Consider the following 16,136-nt stretch of genomic DNA (forward strand, 5'->3'; position numbering starts at 1 on the left):
ATTATGCTTGTTCCATGGCTGCCTAAAACCTTGCTGTGTAGTAATCCTATTAAATAGGATTACTGCATACAAAAAGTAAGAAGGTCTATAGTTAGTATGTAGAGAATGTGGCCAAACTGAACCTCCACTTCTTAAACAGACCTCAGAGGCCCAGGTAAATACTGTCTGTTTTTGGATTCTCCAATTATTAAGCATCATAGGGGCTGATTCAGGGAATGGTAATGGCAAAGCGGCTGCATTTTATGGAACAGCTTTGTGAGATTATGCAAAGCCGCAGGAGGCATCTTCAGTAAAAATACATGGACTATTGGCTTTATTAATCCACTGGTGCATCCAAAGACAGAGCAACTGTGTGAACATCGGACATTTGAGTAATCCTGGGATGATTTCTCAGGATATCCATTAAAATCAGGCAGCTGGGGCAAGTTAGGCTTCATCCAAGGGCACAGCCAAAACACCAACATTTTGTTGAACTCTTACCGTCACCACCCACAAATGCCAGCAGAATGTCAGTCATGCACAGTTTAACACAATACTCAAAAAACTGCAAAAGTACAAAAGGATATTAACACACTGTTTTTGTATTGGAAAAGTACTGGTTTGAGCTGGTTTTGTGTTTATTATTATTATTATTGAGTGGTTGGTTTCATGTTCTAATCAAAGTTGGTAGCCTACTAACTGTTCTGTGGATGTGGGTTTTGTTTGTTTATATAAAGGCAGTATGAGGAAGCAGCTTCTGCTTTGCCGTTTGAAAAACCTCCCACCCACCTGATGTGGTCATTGTAATTTTTCAACAGAATACAGATTTGCTGGAAACAGCGCTCCTTGGCGGCTCAATTTAGCAAAGCAGAGATTGGCTAGCATTTCCATTATGAGTGAGGCGAGTTGATCACTCCTTTAGAGGAGGACCAGGTCTCCATCTTAGGAAGGGATAAGGGGAGATGGTACTACTCAATATGGTTTTCTTCTCCATCCCCATTTAGTAATTTAAATCATAAGATATGGGCTATGGACGAGGTGCACTACTTTTGCCGCCACCATGCTTAATTCATTCATTACAATTTGATTTAAAAAATCTGTCTGTGACCTTTTTGTTCCAATTTATACAGTTGTCTGTCATTATTTATTTGATAAAAGTTTAAGTTGTAGTGGAAATAATAAAACATATGGGGGACTTATCGGATTTACTGAAACCTCTGAATCAGGCCCATAGTTTCCTTTAAAGTTTTAACCAAGAACTCAGAGATAGGCACTATTGCATATACCCGTATATGCCAAGCCTCATTGCAAGTGTCAGAGAAATTATATCAAACTAGTTTTGATCTAGCACTAGTTGCAGAGCCATGAGTTTACTTACAAGATATTGCATTGTGTGTTTTAATATTTAGGGTTCTCTTACTCTTCAAGATATATTTCTGGTGCACATCTTTGCTTTATCAAATATATTAAAAGGTAATTGAACTCAAAATGTTGTTGTCTAATTAAAGTTAATATGTTGGCTGCTACAATTTACTGGAATAATGCCTGAAATACAAACTACCGTAATACCTTTTCCTAAAATTTCATAGTAAATGCTCAGAAATTGGAGGGAAAATTACTTTACAGAAAAGGTATTGGATAAGTGGAATAACCTCCCATCAGAGGTGGGAGAGGCTAAAGCTGGCCATACATCTGCAGATTGATTGTCAGATCTGGCTGGAACAAAAGCCTGGTTATACCTGTAGCTGAATGAATGTTTTGGCAGCTTTCCAGCATTTCAAAGCAAATGGTCAACTGTCATTTACTCTCATCCATTAGCAGGTTTTTGTTCCAACCAGCCAGATCTGGCAATAAATCTGTAGATGTATGGCCAACTTAAGACAGTAGACCAATTTAACCATGCTTGGGATAGACATGAGACACAAAGAGGAGATGCAAGGTGAAATATTTCATTGTGTACTAGTCGCTGCCACCACTGTAATTATTGGAAACCAATGTGCTATCTCAGACCAGGTTTTCAGATCATCAGATGTCATACTGTTATGGTCTCCTCTCCAGGAGAAGTCTGGAGAGAAGACACTGCAGGAAATTTTGGGTGGGCATGGCTGATCTGTCTCATCACTAAGCATCATCTCGGCAAAATGCAGTGATTCATGGGTTTACGGTGAGGAGATGGGTCTAAATTCCTTTGCATAATTAGCCCCAACCCTTCTGTAAGGAGACAGTAATCATGGGTAGAAACAAAAGTTGTTTAACACTTGGTTAAACAACTGTAGAGCGCTTCAATCAAGAGTCACTAACCTAAAAGTGGCAGCTAATAAGGGGATGGTCAGTAAAAAAACACAAGAAAGAGAGGAAGCAGCACTCAATGATAGAGATAGGTGAATCAAAATCAATTAATAATTTTAATTTTAATAAAACATGATTGTCAATAAAACATTAAAACAAAAATTATAAGAATAGCAGCAATGGTATCCAGATCACGCGTTATAAATAAATGACCCAAAGATGGTTTGATATAACCTGCACTGTCCACAATAGCAGCAGTTCCGATTTTGATGGAGTCCACCCGGCTTGATATATCCTGGAAGCTGTCCGAGGGAGTGGCTAGTGATGTTTATAAGACCACCTACAACCTCACAGCAAGTTGTATCCGTATATGCCAGGGAATTAAAGCCAAAGACCTCAGAATTTTGGGGGACCAAGTGGTCAGATGAATCAGAAGGTAAGTCCAGCAATGATGGTCAAGGATCTGGAGAAGCACCAACGAGTTTCACTGAACCCAACGTCAGCTTTATCAAGGTACCTATAAATCAATCTGCTGCTATTGTGGACAGTGCAGGGTATAACAAACCATCTTTGGGTCATTTATTTATAACAATTAAAATAATTAATTGAATTTGATTCACCTATCTCTATCATTGAGCGCTGCTTCCTCTCTTTCTTGGGACTCGGAGTAATCATAGGTATAAGTTCCTCATCCTGCTCGTATCACTAGGAAGCAGACAGGATCCGGGGGATTCAGCCAATCTTCAGTAGGTGTGGGCTACTGATGGAAAAATTAGGACTTTCCTACATCTTGCAGGAGAGTAGGCAAGTATGCCTTATGGTAAGTAGTGGCTATAGCTATCACATATAAAGATTGAGTAAATGTTTGTATTGTTACCCTTATCCTAGGCCTTAACACAAGTGTCTGAATCGTGTTACCCCCTACTCGAAGGCTGTCTAAGGAACAAACAGAAATGGCAAGTTTTATCAGAACAGCAAGAGAAGGGTCTGGTGAATGGAGACAACAGCCAGCCAAAACTGAACTGTGACATTGATTAAGTCAACAGCAATTTATAGTCTTGTGGTACAAAATAGTATTACACTGTTTGGGAAAACAAAATATATTTTGCCACTGTTATATTTATTAATTTCACATTTTCGTTTAAGGAAATAATAAGAAAATGTAAATGGAATTACATTGTAATATTTTCTAGAGAAGCAATATATTTTCTGAAGTGTGTAAAGTTACACTGCCCTTTGTAAGCTCTTGGGAATGTCAACTTGATTCCTTTTTATATTGTCCTTTTAGGACCAGTGCCTTAATGCATAGGTGCCATTTTTACTTAATGGAGGGCGACCTGGCTCTGAATACAATAATAACAACATTAATCTACTAATGATATTGAAAATGATATTAGATTTGTTTATAGCATTCTGTTCTTCATTGTCTGGAAAGAGTGGCTTCTAGATAATAAGGATGTTGTCAGTTATTGAGAATTCTGTAGCCATGCACTGGCATATTTTTTTGTTTTGTTTTTATAAGTAGAGCAACTCAACAAAACCATGTTGCACTGCAGCTGGGGCAGATGTAACATGCAGAGAGATTAGATTTGGGAAGGGTGTGGTCAAACTGCAGTGTAAAAATAAAGCTGTCTAACATTTGTGAGCTACATTCAAAAGCAGCCAGTATTTACCCTGTACAGAAAAAAATGTATTTGCTCCCCTTGCATGGCAACATGGTTTGTTCCAGACATCAAGTTACATGCTTTTATTGCATTTTTTTTTTTACCTTTACAAATATGAATCAGGCACACAGAGCAGAAGTTGTATCTGAGGTCCTATTGGTTTTATTTGGGGTTAGATTTGTAAAAGCACTTTACTTTTAATAGTATTTCTTATACTAAATGTACATTTTTGGTTTTATTTTCATGATTACACAGAGTGACACCATAATTACTCAAAATTATTTCACACCATTATTTACACGTTTTAGTGAGGTTAATGGAGAATAAAAGGACACAGTTAATGACAGGAAACAAAGTATTGCTCTTGAGTAGACTGGGAAAAACGTATAGCCAATGTCAACAAAACAATACTTCTAATGGCCTGATTTAAAAGGCTGGAGCGGTTTAGAAAGTTTTGGATTTTTTAGGGATTACTACATGGAAAGTTGGGCTAATTTGTACATATTATCTAAAATATTTTGAATTATCTAAAATGTCCTCTTTTTATTTTATCTTTTATTTATGCATTTAATTGTTATGATCCAAGTAAAGGCCCAATTTATCATGGTGCACTTGTATTTTAAGGCCCCCATACACCTGAAAGACATTGCACCCAATCATACCATCTTGAGGGATTGTAAACAGATTGTGTGCACATCGTGTGCACACAATCCTGCAATGCGTAGTACCGCAGGTTGGAGGATCTGTCCTCTGATAATACTTGCTGCATCAGTTGATCATTTGGGATTTGAAACTGATTGCATGTGCTTTTAAGCACATGCAATCGGTTGTTTGACGACTCATACTACCAGCATCATTTGAGTGGCAGTTTTTAGGCAGTTTAGGTGCATACAATTGATTGTGAGACGAACCAGTCGTATGCAGCAGCTGGGTTGTACAACGGATTGTATGACGGCTTGTGAGTACATTGTATGTCCAAAAACCAACAAGGACTGCTGGGCTGTTGAAGGGAAAGTTGGACACAATCATGATTGTAAGCAGGTATTTAGTAACATAGGGGTTTATTCTAGTTCATTCTTTCTGACAAAATCCTTCTTAGATGGACAAAACCATGTGCACTGCAGGGGGGCAGATGTAACATGTGCAGAGAAAATTAGATTTGGGTGAGTTTTTTTGTTTCTGTGCAGGGAAAATACTGACTGCATGATTTTACACTGCAATATAGATCTCACTTTGAAGAAAAACCCCACCCAAATCTAATTCTCTCAGCACAAGTTACATCTGCCCTACCCGCAGTGCACATGGTTTTGTCCATCTAAGAAGGATTTTGTCAGAAAGAATGAACTAGAATAACCCCCCATAGTAACATACAGTAGTAATTAAGGCTGAAAAAAGATGTTAGTCCATCGAGTTCAACCTTTCTAACTTGTAACTACTGACTTGAGTAATGGTGTGTACACACGGCAGATATGCCGTGCTATGCGAGTCCCGATACGATCAGATGGTATCGGGACTCGCATAGCACGGCATGCTGCAAAGGAACAATTTAGACTATATAGTGCAGATCTGCAATATATAGTCTTGCCTGCCCTCACTATATCTCTGCCGATTTGCACTCACTCGGGAGCGCGCATCAGCAGCGCATCGGGCTCGTTAGCCCTAAAAAGCCGACAATTAATATGCGATATGGCTTCCGATGTTTACTATATCGGGAACATCGGAAGCCATATCGCCCCCGTGTGTACACACCATGTCATATCGATAGGATTCCTTTAGTCGCCAATAAAATTCTGATGTATGGCCACCTTTACAGATGTGTAGACAAACATCTAGTTTTCTTTCAGGTTAAACAGCCCTTTGTAGCGCCCGTCATCTTTTTTGTGACCTTTTCCATTAAACAGGGTCTTATTTGCAAAGCACACAAGCAGCTGCTGCTGATTAAAAAGATATGCAGCATGCCTATATTCAGTGTGTGACAGTGGCTGTATCAGCATACAAAATGCTATGTTACCAGGAAAACTCTATAACATTCCATTTCTTATGCAGATACAGCCGTAGTCACACATTTAACATAGAGATGCCATATATATAAATAACTGATAATATTAAATATATCATTTTAATCAACAGAAGCTGCTTTTTTGCTACATTTTTCAAATAGGATACTATCTAATGGAAAAAGTTGCAAAAAAGACACCTGGTGCTACAGAGACACAAAGAGCTCATGTGTTATGTATAATGTGACTTGTATCACATTGAGGATAGATGTATGTGTACACATTTGTATATAGGATGCTATAGCAGCAACATGTGTTTTAAGCAGGTCCACAATTGTACAAAGAAATATTGTAGACAATATTTGTACAGTACTTCTATTTGCAATATTTTAATGTTGTATGGCCATTTTCCTTATATAGATATATTATAGATGGGTGGCCACCTTAGATGAGTACATTTGACTCATTGGGTAACTCTCCTCTGTGAACTGGCAGAGATAGTTTTTTTTGTAGTCGATAGGAGGGGGCGGAGCCACTATCCTAGGCAAGGCCACATCTAAAAAATATCCCAAGAAACTGGATGGCAGGCGGCTTCGCCAGTGCGCTGGCCTACCGGATATCTTCCCTGTAAGATATACAGTATAGCCAATCCACCCCTGCTGCAGGCTAAGTGCTGTTATACAAGCCACTGAGAGTCAAGGTGGCTTCTAACCTTATCTCACAGTGAAGAAAGTTTTTTCAACTTACATTTTGGAACACATTAAATTGAAAGGAGTGATTACTTTTTAATGATTTGTGTGACAAAGGAAGAGATCAATGCGGGTTTGCTGACATATTTTGCTAATAAAAATTTGCATCTGAACAACTTACTTACCTACTGTACATGATTTAATTTCCTCTTCAGGCTTCTCCTGGAGATGAGATGCAGATGACAGTTAATTAACATCATGAGTTTCCCCCTCTCACTCCATGTTTTTCTCCCTATCTTTCCCAATTCAGTAGGAAGTGTGTGTGTGTGTGTGTGGGGGGGGGGGGGGGGGGGGGGTGGCAGGATGTCCGCCCACCTGATAAACCCAGAGTGCTGCCAATCATTTGTGAGCATTGTACTGTACTGTAGGACAGTATGCCGAACAGGCAATTTTAAAGAGGAGTGTGGTTCCACCAATAAAAAATTTTAGTTCATACTCTACTTTGCCATTTTATAATGTAGACTTAGTTCTGTGTGTTTCGGAGGTTGACAGATAATTCATTGTGCAGCACTGTTGGTGGGTTATGAATTCTGGATGGACAGTAGATGTAATACAGTAGTACAGTTGAAGCCGCTCTAATTATTGCTGGCGCATTGCCAGCCGCCCGTATCTGGTGCTCGTAGATGCACAAGTATTGCAAACGCTCAAGCGTCCATTGCCGGGAATGGGGTGCGTGAGCATCTCCGACGCACGCGCACCACATTCCCGTGGTGCGGGTGGTGCTAACCACGCCAGGAGCCACTCTGATGAGAGTGGCTCAATCTGCATGCATGGAATATGCAATGCCAAATACTGTTATGAATCAAATTCTGAAACAAATGAGGTTGATTAGTCATGGAACAGTTTTGAAAATACGTAAGGACATCACTTTCCAAATATAAGGATATATTGTATTGAATAATTAGTGGATTTACTTATGTCATGTGCATGTACCAGCAGAGCCAGGTTGGCAACTGGGCAATTGAGACGACCGTTCAGGGATCCCATTACACTGGGGGAGCCTTAAATATTACTACATCAGCAATGTGGGTGGCACTGTGGCATATTTAACTGGAGTTTCTATATGGCATAATGTATATTGGGGATACTAGAGTACTTAATACATTTTTGGTGCTGGAGCATTTATACAGTATACTGTTTAATAACATCACCAGCATATCTAATTGACATTTTTACTGGTAGAAGCCCCACATGTTAGTTCCCTTGGTGCTTCTACAAACCTTTAGTCTGGTCCTGTGTACCAGGTAGTGTAGAGACCACAAATAGTTAAGCCAACAGCTCCAGCCACTGACTGTATATGCAAAGACAAAATGTAATATTCATACAGTATACCACTATAGACCATAGGCCCGATTCAGACCTGCTTACTGGGCTGCATGTGTTCGGAGCCCAGCAAGCAGGTTAACGTGGCCCTGCCAAAAGCACACCCCTGCCATCCGAGACCATGTACAAGGCTGCAAACAGATGTGTATGGGTACACATCCATTTGCTAGCACACACACAGAGGAGAGATCCTTCGATTTCTCCTCTCCTCATCGATTGCAGCGCCAGATGACCAAAGAGTCACTCGGTGGCTGCTGGATTTGAAGCGAAATCGGGGTGGGTGCCGAGCAGGCAAAGGAACACCTCCATTCACTCGGGTCTGCCCTGCACTTCTATGGATGTGCCCACCGTTTTTGTGGGCATGCCCTAGAAACGGCGGGGGACCACCCAGGCAAGCCTTCCCCCTGCCAAGGGAGAAATTGGTCGAAGGCACTCACAGCCGGGCCGTGCACATATGCATTACTGACAATGCACTTGTGCACTCAAGCCACCATCGGAAGAGGGGCCACATTTGGACCTGTGCATGCAGGCCTGAATCAGCCCCCATATATAACTAACAAATCACATTCCTGAATGCATAAATCTGACCTTTCCTAAACTCACATCTGCGTCTGTGACCTGCAGGTTAAGCTGCTTATACAGTAACCCAGCTGACCTGGATGGGAAGTCATCAAAACCTGTTTACGGTGCTAGACTACCTAGGAATGGTCAACATACCCCATGTTGACATTGACAGAAGGGCAACACAAGTTTTAGGTCGACATTACCATGGTCAACATGAAAAAGGTGGACATGAGTTTTTCATGTTTTTGGTGTCTTTGTCAACATATGTTGACATGTACACCGTATAAGTGTGCCGCGTCCGCTCGCCATGCTACTATATTCTCACTCTATGCCCACTTGGATAGTACAGTATGAAAAACCACCTTTAATTTTTAATTTAAAAAAAACTCATGATTCAAGTCTACCAAGCCAATTTAGACTTGAAGCTTGTGTCGATCTTTTGTCAATATACCATACCGTATAATATACTGTATATGTGGCTAGCTTCACCAGTTGTGAAGCAATTAAGGCAACAATAATCAGCACAAACTTTAAGCTTGAAAATCTAATTCCAGTACTTTAATAGAAATGTGTAGGTACCTTCAAGGAAATTCCAACTTTTTTATTTTTGATACTTGTATATATATATTTAAGTAACTCATGAATTGTAGTCAATGTTTTATGTGGTATCATTTTAAATTGTATTGCTTTTTAAATTAAAAAAAGTTTTCAAACTTAACATGTAATCATTTCAATAAGCTAATGCACTTAACAGTAATACTTTTAAGACATTATTTTAGTAAACAAATGGGGGGGGGGGGATGTAATAGGGCAAGAGAATCAGAAAGTGAGAGATTTGGTAAGAAATCTCCAGGGTTTTTTCTAAAGCGGCAATCATTTACCCTGCAAAATCAAACTGGTTTTGTAGTGTAAATGATTGCTGCTTTAAAATAAAAAAAAAAACATTTACCATTTTGCTATTGACAGTCAAAATGTCAACAGCATATGTTGAATATAAAATGCCAGAAAGGTATCTGTGATATTTAAATAATATTTACCATGTCGATATGATATCTGTAAACATTTTGGTAAAGCTGGTCAGAACCGAGGGGGTCCCATGGTCCATTCACAAAACAGTAATGCTGCATTCAAAAAAAAGATTAAAGCTAGTCTGAGCAGTGTATGATGCTTCCTTTTTCATTGTTGCTTGATTATGGAATAATATTAACAACAGAAAATCTTTATCTAGATACATTACATTTGTCACATACGGACTTCAAACATTTCAGCCTCTAATACTTTTAGCAAACTGCAAACTCCTCATGTTGGTGCAGAAGTAGACTCATTAATGCCCCTGATTCATAAAAAAACAGACTGCAACTGACATGCAAATTCCTCTTTTTGGCTTGTAAATCCATTGGCTCCCTTGAACAACTATTGAAGCATGACATTACGATGGAGCATGACATTACACATATTCTGAGCTTTGCAACACGTAAATCCTTGTAATTATCCCCTCATATCAAATTATGACTTTTGGTTTACATCTAGTACTAGCTAAGCCCGCTCAAAGCAAAAGCTTCAAAAATGTGTCTGCTACCTTGTGATTGCCTCTGTGTTTCTGTATGGGTGATTGGCTCTGTGTTTCCGTATGTGTGAAAGAGAAAGATATTTAGTTTCACTCACTGCCAGCAGATGGCAGTGTTTCGGTTACACACGGACACTAGACATATATATATATATATATATATATATATATATATATGATTTTTTTTATTATTATTATTAAATGCTTTTAATTTACCACAAATAAACTTTTATTATTAATATAAATTTTTTTAGGGGCATATCAAATTACCTTCATAATGTTTGCAGGGGAAATGTCCATGGCTAACAAGACCAATTTATCTTTAATGTGAGTATGCACAGTGCGCACTCCTCATTTCTGTACTTTCCAATTTAAAATCAAATGGTTTGTGGTCCCAAAAACACCTGCGGAAAAAAAATGGAAGTACAATTGGAAATCAGCCTGTACATAACCCCCCCCCCCCCTTCCCCCCCAATAAATAAATGTGGCTGACTGATTTGTGTTAGGACATTTAGAATTGTAAATGTTTTATTTTAAATATTTGAATAAAACAAGTTGAGAAAATAAAAAAAGTGATTTTGGGGTAAATTTATGGCATTTAAATACAAAAATAATTAAATTAATAAAAAAAATTATAACTTTTTTCTTTAAAGAGATAATATTTAGATTTGAGGGTGCATAATGACATGAAAAAGTTAATTTGAGGCCACTTTTTTTCACCATAATAATTACATAACTATTCTCCGTTTAAGCTAACTGAAAACTTCCAATTTCCTAATTAGGTGGTGTCCCAGAGGTTATTAACCAAATACCAACATTTTTACCTTCAAATTTGGATTTTGGAAGTTTATACCTAATCAGATTAAGCTGTAAGAAAAAAATCCCCAGTTTAAATGACCATGGCTGAATTTCTCACAGCCAATTGCAGAGGAAAATCCTGTGAAAAATATTTACATTCAACTGGATATGCCCCTTAAGTTTAATGAACAAATTTGCATATATAATTTCCTGCCATACCCTACTTTTAGTAGCATGTGACTATAGATCTCTACAGACACATAGTAATATTATGAACATTATATTAAACAATATACATTACATAGTGGCTATCCTGTGGTTTTGTTTTTTGTTTTTAATAAAATGAAGTTACAACACTTAATTGTTGCTGTTTTGAAGCAACGTGAAATTGTATTTTGATATTTCACTTTTTCACTTCAAACTATGCCTTGGTAATAAGATTTAATGCTGCGTGGAATTAGTTCCTTTTTATATATCTTCCCCATTATTAGGAGAAGTAATAGATCCTTATAAGCTGAGCTCTGGTTGATGTTGCAGCATTTTATAAGGCATATCAGAGATTGTAGCAGAATTGTTTGCAAATTAAAGTGTAAGGTTTTATTGAATTACTTACATTTTTATATATATATATATATATATATATATATATATATATATATATATATATATATATATATATATATATATTTTATATATATAATGTGTTCCCTGTGTTAAGGGCTGCATGGTTGTTTGTCTATTCATTTATGTACAGCGACTGAATTAACTGTGTTAATTTTGAGCTGGGAGTCATGTTACAAATTAGGGAATACATGAAAAGATTTTCTGAAGCTATGATAAAATGAAAGATGTAAATGGCAATTTTTCCATATCACAACATTTTGTTCTGTTGCAACAAATACAACATATGTTCAATGAGGAGCTCGGGAAAAAGGGTTGGTCAGTCTAGAATGCTCTTTGTTCATATTGACATTCGAATGTGCTGATTGGCTATACATTCTGTAACCCCCTCCTACTTATTTTCTGCTTTTACGTATATTCCATTTTCAAATAAGTGGCAATACATGCACTGACAGAGTAGCAATTGTACTGTTTCTGGGTAGTATTTTCTGAAGGCTCAGTTTTCACTATGGTATTGTAGGACTATATCCAGGACATTGCTTATTGGTGAGGAGAGAAGAGGTAGGATGCATTAAACATATTTCCCACCCATGGCAAGCATAGTGGCATTTAGTAAGTAAAGATGTCTGCATTATAAAACCGTCAAAGGACAGCTTTCCCGATTAGGGATTTCCTTTGAGATACAAGGACTTCCAGGTTTAGGACCCTTCTGCATATGTATCCGATGATGTGTGCACCGCAGGTGACAGTGGGAGAGAACTGATTGGAACCCTCTCAGTCTACATTGCGAACAGAAGCCTATAGGCTCATAAAAGCCATCGGCCCTGACCCAAGCTTTGGAATGTATCGCATTTCGCAGCTTGGTGCATATGACAAATGCAGCCAAACCTCTGAAAACAGCATTATCGGATGTTTGACTGCATTTTGATCTTTGATGCGTCCCGCTCTAGGACATTTCACCAATCAACTTATTTATGTAACATTAAGTTATATAAAACACATAAATACATTAATTCACTGTATACCGTACATCAGTAATATCTAGAAACCCCTTTCTAACCTTTCATTTGTTTGGACTAGAGACTGGATTAAAGTCAACTACAGGGCATTATTACTGTGTGTGTGTGTGTGAGTTTGCGTGTCTGTCCTCTGTTCTGGAAGCATGCATAAATTAAATGACCATCGTTATGTAATAACATCTAATGAACAGGGGTGTCGGATGACCTTCCGACAGTCGGGATTCCGATGGTCAGTAGACCAACATCGGAATCCCGACTGTTAAAAGCCTGAAAGTCGGAATCCTGACTTAGAGGGGCTATTCTCCCTCACCCATTACTTCCACAGAGTGAGAAAAGAACCTGTTGAGAGCGCCGCGTGGCGAGTGCAGCGAGTCCGCCAGAGGGTACTTTGTGCTCCACCCACTGTCAGAGTACCAGCTGTTGGGATTCCGACATCGACATAATGACCCCAAAACCACACCCAATGAACATAATAGTGGACCACACTAAGAGCATACCACCCAACTGGCCCAATTGTGTGGGTACAGTCCTGCTGTGTTCATGTGCACAGCTTCTATTCACAGGAGAGTGTGTGTGTGTGGGGGGGGGTATGTTGAGCAGCTCCCAGAGCGCTGGGCATGCCTCCATAGTAAAGCAAACTGTGTGAGTGTCTCTCCTCCATTAGGAGGACTCTGTGCTTCCAGCCCTTCTCAATAGAGTCTCTGTGTTAAGCTAAAAGGCACTTGACAGGACTGTGCTTTTGGCCATGTAGCATTGGCATTTAGTAAGTATCTATGTGTCATACATGTTAGTAAAGGGTGCAAACAACATTTGAAAAAATACACACACTGCCATAGTGCTCTATATGGAGCACAGGCAGCCTCACAAAATATTGCAAATGGTGCTGGGCTCAATGGAAACAATGGGTTTCTAATGACTAATGTGTTACAATATACAGGATTCATTTCAGCACCGTCAGGTCCTGGTGTTAGATAGTGGCTATGTGTGCGCTTTTGTTATTGTATTTATATCATTTTATTCAACAGTAATGTCAATTTATAATGTACTTAGGTAAAGCTCTAACCAAATAGTAATAATGAAAAATGACATCAGTAAGCTAATTGCACAACACATAAGCTGCAGTAACAATGAACAGTGCACAAGCCAACTGTCATGAGAATGTAGCATGATGTATGGTATATATGTGATTACATTATGTACGACTTTCTACTTTGATGTTTTGAGTGCACAATTTTGTCCACTTATTACAGCAAGTTTGTACCAAAGAGGGGATGATTCTCTGCTGCACCTTACCAAGGATGATCAGTGCTCGGGCAGAGAGTCAATGGGAATTTGTCATATAAACCTTTGAAGAGATGGGTGCCAAATGAGCTCCCAACAGTCGGGATTCCGATGGTCACTTTCCCGGCATTGGGATCCTGACTGTTAAATGTCCGACAGTCGAGATTCCCAACTTATAGGGACTATTCTCCCTTGTGGGGGTCCACTCCCCCCATAGAGGGAGTATAGAACCTGTGGCGAGTGCAGCAAGCTACTGAGCCTGCAGTGAGGTGAGCGTAGTGAGCCCACAAGGGGCGTCTTTGCTCTTGCATGTTGGAGTACCCGCAGTCGGGATAACAATGTCGGCCCGGCATACCACACCCAAAGCTGCAGTGAGCATGTTCAGTGGTGTTACAATCTAGCACATAAAATGCTCGTTTGTCAGTCTGTGTTTCAAATTAGGAATAATTGTGTTCATAAATACTTTGTCCCGCCAAAGGGATCACTGTGTATAATTGCTGTGTCACTCTACATGGGTCCCTGTGTACAAACACTGTGTCACTCCACAGGGGTCACTGTGCATTAAGGCCCTTATTCTGGTTCACTCGCAAAGGCAAATTCCTTCTCAAATGCACAAAACCATCTGCACTGCAGGTGGGGCAGATGTAACTTGTGCAGAGAGAATTAGATTTTGGTGAGTTATTTTGTGTCTGTGCAGGGAAATACTTACTGCTTTATTTTTACACTGCAATATAGATCTCACTTTAAAGTAAAACCCCACCCAAATGTTATTCTCTCTGCACGTTACATATGCCCCCCCCCCCCCCCCCTTCCATCTGCAGTGCACATGGTTTGGTCCGTTTAAGAAGCAATTTTCCTTTGCATGTGAGCCAGAATAAGGGCCTAAAGCTGTGTCACTCCACTGGGATCACTGTTCATGAATGCTGTGTCACTCCACAGAAATCACTGAGCATGAATGCTGTGTCACTTCACAGAGGTCACTGGGCATGAATGTCTCGTCTCTACAGATGGATTTCCATGTACATGAACCTTGTGTCTCTCTCCAGCCAGGGATCATTGTGTGTAGTGTTAATGTCATTTTTTTACATAGCTTCACAAATTCTGAATAATATCATAGCACATATATTCCAAAAATGGCATTTAGAAAATAAGGGATCATGCAGTCATGTTAGGAGAAGCAAGTCATTCCTGTATTCAGATTATTTAAGACAGACAAATGTGTGTTTTATTAATTTTGAGTGTTTTGTGTCAGAAAAGAATTATACATTCCCAACAAATAAATGGATTAATAAATGGATTTCTTATTTATCTTTGAAATACAATTGTACACATATACATTCATAAACACAATGTACATAGATTGTTTATTTAAAAATGTCAGCCACTTTTTATGTTTTTGTCAATTTGTACTATACATTACTTTTGAAATTATTTGCACAACCCCATACTCTTGTCACTTTTATTTTTGTTTCTTGTGCGATAAAGTTAAGTGTGGAGAATAATTGTTTACTCACACATCCACTCAGTGATATTGTTAGAAATAAGGAGCTTTGTTGAGTAGACTACAGTCTTATTGTAGTCTGTTCTGTATATTTCATTTGTACTATTTTTTGACTGTAAATAAATATAGAAACAACTCATTTCTGCCTCCTGTTTTTTACTTTGTGTTATCTATCTTTTTTCAAGCAGAATAAGGAAACCGTTAATTTGTCACTCTCAGTTCTGGAGTTGTGCTAGATAATCCGTTTTGATTATTGGTGGTATCCGCTTAGCAGCTCGCTTCTCCCCCCGGCAGCCAGCTACCTTCTCCCCGCTAACTCCATCCATGCTGGTCTCTTTGCCACAGAGAAACATCTGCAGCCGATCATCTTCCCGCCCCCTGCAGTGCGCCCCACAGTGCACCTCCCCGCTGCATCTCTAGCCTGTCCCACTGGCCCTGTAAACACTGAACTCTCCCAATCCTAATCCCCCCCCTGTAGTGGAATGCTGTCATGTGAGAAAGATGTTAAACAGATGTTAAAACAGGGCATGCAATACAGTATGTACCAATTAAATATGGAAAAATCTGTAAGTGATTATAGTGCACAACATACAGGGGAATACAATTGCAGGGATTTTCTGGCATCTGCAGGGTTTAGCTATTCAATTAGGGGAATGATAATGGGATACCCTATTTTATTTTTGGTCTTGTGTATTATCACGGCGCCCATCGCATTGCATACCACTAATTAAGGTATACGATGGCATGCGATGGGACCGATTTGAGGCTTTTCCCGGGCAGAGCA

The 16,136-nt window shown here is 39.1% G+C and overlaps 1 protein-coding gene across 5 annotated transcripts in view; it reads left to right on the forward strand.

Annotated features, from left to right (window-relative positions):
- The window catches only part of PDE5A (phosphodiesterase 5A), a 133,461-nt gene extending 117,970 nt beyond the window's left edge, over positions 1-15,491 (forward strand). For all 5 annotated transcript variants that reach the window (XM_083174453.1, XM_083174452.1, XM_083174454.1 and 2 more), the window contains exon 21: positions 3,157-15,491. In XM_083174453.1, coding sequence (XP_083030579.1) covers positions 3,157-3,306 — 150 coding nt within the window. In that variant the 3' untranslated portion in view covers positions 3,307-15,491. The remainder of the gene's footprint in view (positions 1-3,156) is intronic.
- Positions 15,492-16,136: the final 645 nt, after the last annotated feature.

This window comes from Crinia signifera, chromosome 1 (assembly GCF_055691185.1).
Source record: "Crinia signifera chromosome 1, ASM5569118v1, whole genome shotgun sequence".
Classification (NCBI taxonomy): domain Eukaryota; kingdom Metazoa; phylum Chordata; class Amphibia; order Anura; family Myobatrachidae; genus Crinia; species Crinia signifera.